The sequence below is a fragment of the Theobroma umbraticum genome, unplaced genomic scaffold (assembly GCF_002168275.2).
Source record: "Theobroma umbraticum cultivar Fairchild unplaced genomic scaffold, ASM216827v3 scaffold_204.0, whole genome shotgun sequence".
NCBI lineage: Eukaryota > Viridiplantae > Streptophyta > Magnoliopsida > Malvales > Malvaceae > Theobroma > Theobroma umbraticum.
In genome coordinates this window covers 1,670,796-1,678,812 of record NW_018397267.1, presented here as the reverse complement: position 1 = coordinate 1,678,812, position 8,017 = coordinate 1,670,796, and the positions used below count along the sequence as shown (strand labels likewise).

Below are 8,017 nucleotides of genomic sequence, written 5' to 3'. Positions count from 1 at the left end.
AGGAGTCATTTAATGTGGGCAATGTTCATGTATTTTCAATCTTATCACAATGATCTAGTCACCACGACGATCTTATCACTGAAGATTTAAAACTATTCACGTGATGATCAAATATCATAAGGTATAAAATTTAGAAAACAATCATATTATTTTCAATAAGCAATATTTTGAATGGTGTTAAAGTTTATTATGGAAAACTATTGTGATACAATTTTGAGAAGGACGCAAAACATTTTATGCATAAATAATTAAAAAGAGTAAAATCTTCGTAGATAAATTTAGAAGATCATGTACGAACCTTAACAAAAAATATCTCTTTGCGTCTGCTCTTCAATATGAATTTAGTTCCCTTCTCCATGGAGATCTAATTAAATCTACCTTGATGAACGAGAGCAAAGCATAAAGAATCGAATTTTCCCTGCAACCTTCAATATGGAATTTAGATTACTTCTGGATGAAGATCTAATTGAACCTCCCTTAACGAATGGAGAACACGTCGAAATGATTAGAAAATATATAGAAAAGAGGATTTGCTTTGAAAAAAAAATTCTGTAAACCCAAGAGAAGTAATTTTGGCACAAAAGCGAAAAGAATGGTCTTCAGAAGTGATTGTAAATTAAGAGATAAATACGGAAGGGGTTTAGATTTTAGAAAAAGAAATGAGAGGAGTTTTGACTTGTGTAAGGAACTTTACGTTTACAAGAATAAGTGAGGACTATTTATAAAACATGTTCACATTTAAAATATTCATTTACAAGCCGTGTCAAAACCGTGTTATATATATATGGTATTTTTTTTATTGTAACCACCGAATAAAATTAATTGTAATATACCATATTTAACATACAGTGTACACGTCACATTAGTGGACGAGATTATAAAATTCAAATGTCAAATTAAAATTCCCTTGCTTTTTAAATAATAATAATGATAATACTGTGTACACTACAAGACTTAATGATAATTAGACCATTGGAAACATTAGCTTGGGTTCAAATTTGAGCAACTCGTTTCCTTTGCCCTATGATCTCATGCTGAAGGTGGTACGATATCTGATAATGCCATTATAAGATGACAAACATGGGGCAATGCGCGGTTTGGGGATTCATTTCCAAATTCACCCACATTTTTGCATTAACAATGTAGTATAGCAAAGAATGCAAAGGGAATATAGTCAAGGCATTGAGACAAGTTTATTTGAACCAGCACGTTCATCATTTCGTTATTCTCACATTATAAGTCAAAAGCTTCAAGAGGCAGAGGATCACAATATCCTTTCTTTTCCACCAGGGTATCAATTTTTTGTCATGATACTCAAGTATTTGTAAAAAGAGAAAACCAGAATAAGATAAAATAAGATAGATAGGAAGAATTGGTCATAAGGCATGCCAAAGCAAAGAGAAAGTTTGATCATTGATGTGACTGGAAGTACCTCTTAATTGCAAATCCTCATTGTCATCCTCAGGCATTTGAAATCTTCGGTGGCCTGCTGAAGTGGTAGCCATTGGCAGGAATGGGTGGAAAGAGAAACCATTAACAGTGTCCGCAGATTACATAGAGAACCGGTAAGAAACAGATCATGCTCAAGATAAGCAAAAACGAATCTATTTTTTCCTAAAAGAATGTAGTATGTCTAACCAGCTGCAACTTGAAAGCCTGATGCCCACTGCCCAGTATGTAAATCATAGATATGAACAAGACCATCCTAAAAATACATTTCGTCTTATATTGTTCAATTTTAGACATTAATATCAATTGTGAATAGTCATTTTTAAAATTGAATCCATTAAATTGCAAAAAATTTTAAATTTCAATCTTTAAAATGTGTATAAATATAAACATTTCTAATTATATAAAAAGAACATACCTTCGTTTTCCAATATTATTTTGTAAATAAGTAAGCTTGCTTACGTTAATGAAAAGCCTTTCCAAATAGGGGCATTTCGAGAGAAAATGGGCAATATCATATAGATTGCAGAATGTTGATTCTGCCATGAACATTTGTAGTTCATTCAGGCTCCCAAAGGCGAAACGCAAAGGTCGTTTATCAAAGAACCACGAGGATGTATCCTATATCCAAGCATCGCCAGAGATGCCAAGGAAAACTTGTCAAAGATTATTTATATTCATCTATTCTAATGATATCAATAAAACATAAGACCATAAATACGAGAATCCAAATGTATTGAATCACATACCTCAAGAAGGGTACTACTAGTAGAGAGAACACGAACATGCTAGAACTCATGTAAATAACCCTTTTTCTTGAAGAATCTTTCAACTCTTTTCTAGAAGAATCTTCTTCTTGGAGGCTTGAAATCGAGAATCAAATCATGTAATTGAAATTTAGCTTGAGATTTGAATGAGATCATATCCCCACTATAATAAAATGAGCGTACAATTAGAGGCTTGATCTCAATCTTTCGTAGATCCGAGCAATCTCCCACTTTTAAGGCCTTGAAGCTTCTTAGATTTTCTGCAAAAATTTCCAAGTGATCAATCTCATGGCTTTGTACCAACTATAAAGTCTCAAGAGACATGCAGTTGGAGAACACAATTTTGATGGAATCTGCAACAATCTTAATCTTGGTTAGAGTAAGAGTTCGCAGAGAAGTCAGACCTTGAAAAGTTGGCAACGGCTCAAGATCACAGCAACATGGTTTCAGGGTTTTTATCGTCTTGACGTCATCAAAATCCGAAGAGATCTTGTAAAGGACATTTGACAGACTGAACTTCAAGTTAAGCTCTTCAACCCCTTTGGCAATTGACATTTGGATCTAATTCTCAACAGTTTCTTCAGCACCTATTGGATATAAAAACAAACGAAACCTTTGAATGTTTGGCCTCAGATGGAGATCAAAAACATGGTTTGATGTTGAGTAAAATCTTTGTCAAAACACAATTTTTGACTAAAGAGCCAAGATTGCTTGAATCTTGGTGACATTGTTGAAGCTTGAATTGCCTATTTGATAAGTAGAAAGGAAAACACTTTTGCAAGGACATCATCTGGGAAACTAGAGAGAGGTGGACAACAATTTTACCATAAACATTCTAGGATGTGGACTATGACCATGGCCACCTAGGTTTTCTTTCTTGTTTTTCTTTCGTGGGTTTTCTAGGTTCTCAATGCCTAGAGATGCCATAGCTATATGCTCAAACTATCAGGAATTGCTCTTGCTAATACTACCATATATATTGCTCTACAGGGAAAATGATCTTACTTTATAGCTAGGGTAACAATAAAAGTTAATAAACTAGCTAGCAATTGAATACTATTGTAGATGATCAATTCTGGTTTTACAAAAATAATTACATCACGGGCATTTCAAGTATAGAAGCGCCTAAGGTGTTCCAAGCACAGAAGCGCTTAGGATGTTCCAAGTACAGAAGCACCTAGGGTGTTCCAAGTACAGAAACACCCAGGGCATTCGCAGAAGCACCCAGGGGTGTTCCAAGGACAAGAGCGCCTAGGGGTGTTCCAAGCACAGAAACGTCCTTGGGTGTTTCAAGCACAGAAGCCCAGATGAGTTTTAAGCGCAGAAGCGTCCAGGGGCGTTCCACGTACAGAAGCACCTAGGGGTGTTTCAAGCACAGAAGCGTCTAGGGGTGTTCCAAGCATAGAAACGCCTAAGGGCATTTCAAGTATAGAAGCACCGGGGGAGTTCCAAGTGCAGAAGCACCCAAAGGCATTCCAAGTGCAGAAGCACCCAAAGGCATTCCAAATACAGAAGCACCTAGGGGTGTTCCAAGCACAGAAACGCTCAAGGGCATTCCAAGTACAGAAGCGCCTAGGGGAGTTCCAAGCGTAGAAGCGTCCAGGGGCGTTTCAAGTACAGAAGTGCCTAAGGGTGTTCCAAGCACAGAAACTTCTAAGGGCGTTCCAAGTACAGAAGCGCCTAAGGGTGTTCCAAGCACAGAAATGCCCAAGGGCGTTCCAAGTACAGAAACATCCAAAGAAGTTCCAAGCACAGAAAGTTCCAAGGTTCCAACCACAGAAGCACCCGAAGCGTTACAAGCACAGAAGCACCCAAGAATAAGCATAGAACAGCTATTTTTATGGGAAAGTGAAAGTAACTCAAAACAAGTGGCTGAGTTCATGAGTTACTTTCATATGTGGGATGTTCTAAAGAGTTTGGCTTGGTGGCTCAAACATGGAGATAGTTAAGAGGATTTCCTCTTAACCTTTCTTTGAAGTACATGTGCTTTACCTTTTTGTCTTTCCTTACTTTTTAAAAATACACGTGACACACTATCAAATGTCACTATTTCATTTACTTAAAACTTACACCCACTACTCAATTACATTGTCATTCTTCTAATACCTCGGAAAACGTTCTTCAATTGCCCTAACATGATAAGCACGTTCTCCATGATTAAACGTGCTCTCCTAACTACTCTTAAGAAAGTGCTATTATTCAGTATAAATAGGAGGTTGGGAGGTAAAGAGAGGGAGATTTTTTTCGACTTAGCAAAAAGATTACCCTGAAAGCTCTCTCTACATTCCTACAAATATTCCTTTCCTTTAGCTTTTCCCAATTACCGTAATCTATCGCTTTCTCCACTTTTTTCATCCTTCACCATCTGCTACCCAAAGCACTTACGCTTCAAGAACTACTACAATCTTCCTCTCTGCTGCTTCTAACACATCCCAATTCACTTATTGCAACACGTCCTCTCTCTTTAATCAAAAGAACCCTCTACAACTATTATTACCAAATGGATATACCATTGAATCAAAATATCATAAGATAGCTTCAATTATATAGGAGAAAATAAAACAAGTTAAGGTGGATTTAGGTTCAATATATATTTCTTCATTACATTACCTTTGATTTTGAGTTTTTTTGTCTAGCACAAATTTAGTTTTCATCGTTTGGATTATCATTTCTGCAATTCTCTGCTAGATACAAATAGATAAGGCCTCAGTCAGATGTGGAAGGGCTCCTCCACAAGGAAACTACAGATCAATGTTGCAGTGACCAGCATTGTTTTACCTAAGCTAAAGTCACTGATGTTATCGTTTTGAGTCTATCATTTAATGTAGGTAATTTTGATGTATTTTTAATCTTATCACAATGATCTAGCCGCCATGATGATCTAATTATTGAAGATCTAAAATTATTCACATGAAGATTGAATATTGTTAAGCATAAAAATTCGAAAAATATTCATATGAAAAGAACACAAAAATTTGGAAGGAATAATTATACATGGAAAAATGAAAAGTTTTAGAAATTTATGATTCTTATCAATTGTCACCATTTTTATCTCAAAATCAAATTCAAGCTTTTTTTATCAGGTAATATACTTCCATTTGCCAACAATATCAAGTATAGAATATGGAAGTGCCACTTGAGCATTTGGTTCATTGGTTGGTGTATAATCTCTCTGCCTAAAGAGCAAGGTTCAAATTTCCTCTTTTTCAATTATTAAAAAAAAAAGAGCAGGGAATATGAAAGTGGGGTTAAGAAAGGACTGACTCAAAACGACCACATTAATAACTTTAGCTTATGTAAAATGACGCTGATCATTACAACACTGATCTGCAGGTTCCTTATTGAATAGCCCTCCCATGTCTGACTGAGGTCTGATCAATTTGTGTCCAGAGAAGGACTACAGAAACGGTAACCCAAGATCTGCAGGTTCCCTGTTGAATAGCCCTCCCATGTCTGACTGAGGTCTGATCAATTTGTGTCTAGAGAAGGACTGCAGAAAGGGTAACCCAATTATGGAAACTAAATTTTCTCAACGCAAGAAGAATTAAAATCTAACGTAATATGATGAAGAAACATTGAACCTCAATCCTCCTTAATTTTTTATCTTTTCCTATTTAATTGAAGCTGCCTTCTAATATTTTGATTCAATGATATCTCCATTTAGTAATGATAGTATTCAATTGGTAGCTAGTTTATTAGATTTTCTTGTTTCCCTAGCTAGAAAATAATATCCTTCTCCCTTTACTGCATGTAAGTAGCACTAATTTGTAGAAACAGAAACCCAAGTTTTTGCCAATGGTTTGATCTTATGGCGTCTCCTGGAATTCATGAGAACTTGAAAAATCCACCAAAGAGAAACAAGAAAGAAAATTTTGTCAACGAGCCTTTCTTTAGTTTCCCAGATGATGTTCTAATTGCCTACATCTTTTCGTTTTTGCCAAACAAACAAGCAATACAAGTGTCAACAGTGTCAGCAAGATTCAAGCAACCTTGGTTGCTTGAATCGAAAATTCTGCTTTGATGGATGTTTTGCAAGGCGGTCACAGTCGAAAGGAATTTCTCAAGATCGTCGGCCATGTTTTTGGTCTCCACCTGGGGTCAAACATCCAAACGTTGAGTTTGCTTTTTGATCCAACAGGTGCTGAAGACACTGTCAAAAATTAGATTCAATCATCAATCGACAAAGGAGTCGAAGAGCTCGACTTGAATTTCTGTCTAGTACAAATCCCTTACAAGATTGCTTCCCATTTTGAGGCTATCGAGATGCTAAAATCCCTGAAGCTATGAAAAGTATTCTTTAGTTTTTATCATGTTCGTGGCAGGAGCTACATTTTGCAATCTACATGATATTGCCCATTTTCTCTCGAAATTTCCCTGCTTGGAAAAGCTTTTCAATGATGTAAGCATGTTTAATTACTTACAATTTAACATTTATATGGAAAATTTAAAATTTAAAACATTTAGTAAAGTATGTAAAATTTTTTTATATGATTCAAAATGTTTATATTTATATATATTTTGATTACTGAAATTACAAACATTTTAATCTTTTAGGACTCGATCATATTGGGAAGACAATCTATGTCCATTAGTTGAACAACATCCTCAGCTCTTAAATTGCCTTCAATTTGTCAAACTGGAAGGTTTCAAGTCCGGAGATCATGAAATAGAAATGGTGAAATATTTGTTGCAACGGGCCACACGATTGGAATGTTAGGTTCGGGTTTCTCCCAACACTAATCAATATAGGAGCATCTCTCTTGGGAACGAATCAATGTGTAGGAAGATTCGTCAGGACTGCGACATCTCTCCCACAGTTGTGCGTTTCTATGGTCATGACATTGACAAAAACCTTGCTCCCCAGCATTCCAGGACCTCGTATGATGACGATCTGTAATTTGGATTCTGTTGCAAGTTAAGGTCAAATCGGTTAGAAGCGGTGATTTCTTTGGTGCGTTTGATTTCTGTCTTGAGTTTGGGTAACATCCCAATGTACACTCTTTCTAGCAGTGTTCATGTAGCTCGTTCATCACTTTGTCCTGACCCCGTGGGCCGAAGCTTCCAGCTTGTTCTTCACTTTACCTTGACCTCCATTCGGGCGAAAATTGAGGGCGAAAAGGTGTTTATTTGCAATATTTTTACGGCCATGGTTTTGACGTGTGTTGACCAATGAATGGATGGCCCCATCGTGTAAAACCAGCAACAGCCGTCAGCCTCCAAATTAGAATCATTGGTCAAAGATACAAGTAGCCGGCTGTTTTAATCCCTTCACTCACCGACTCGTATGTACGTCCGCACGAAATTCCATCCGCTGAATATCACCAAACTCTAATCCACCATACACGTGTCCCATCCAGCAACCAATAAAGGAGCTGCAACGGCACCATGTTAGTCACTGTAGCCGTGTCTCCCACCACAAGTGAACAAAAAACAGAGAAACGTATTAAAGAAGCGGACGACAAAGCCGACTTAGACCGACCATTTATCTCCACGTCATCTCCAGGCAGCAACCCAAGTTGCTTCCCTACCTCCATCTAATTTCTGTCCACGTGTTCTTTCCCAACGGCTAGTTTGGAATTTAACCGCCAAAAGTGACTATATTAAAATATCCCCCAACACACACGACGAGGGAGAAACAAAAAGATTTACCGTGTTGTTCATAGGAATTCTCCAGTAGTTTCTGGGGGTAAAAAAGAAAAATTAAAAATTAAAAACGCGTAGCTTTATCCCCTTTTTATTTTTAAATTAAAAAAATTATATTTTTTTAATTTCTTTTACCGGTATATAAGGAGAAGTTCCAG

At 36.6% G+C, this 8,017-nt stretch overlaps 1 protein-coding gene across 1 annotated transcript; it reads right to left on the bottom strand.

Moving 5' to 3' along the window:
- Positions 1 to 1,633: 1,633 nt before the first annotated feature.
- Positions 1,634 to 2,771, bottom strand: LOC149526673 (FBD-associated F-box protein At1g61320-like). The gene is given in 3 exon segments (XM_089784883.1): positions 1,634 to 1,705; positions 1,912 to 2,070; positions 2,400 to 2,771. Coding segments are annotated over 3 exon segments (603 nt in total).
- Between the last annotated feature and the right edge of the window lie 5,246 nt (positions 2,772 to 8,017).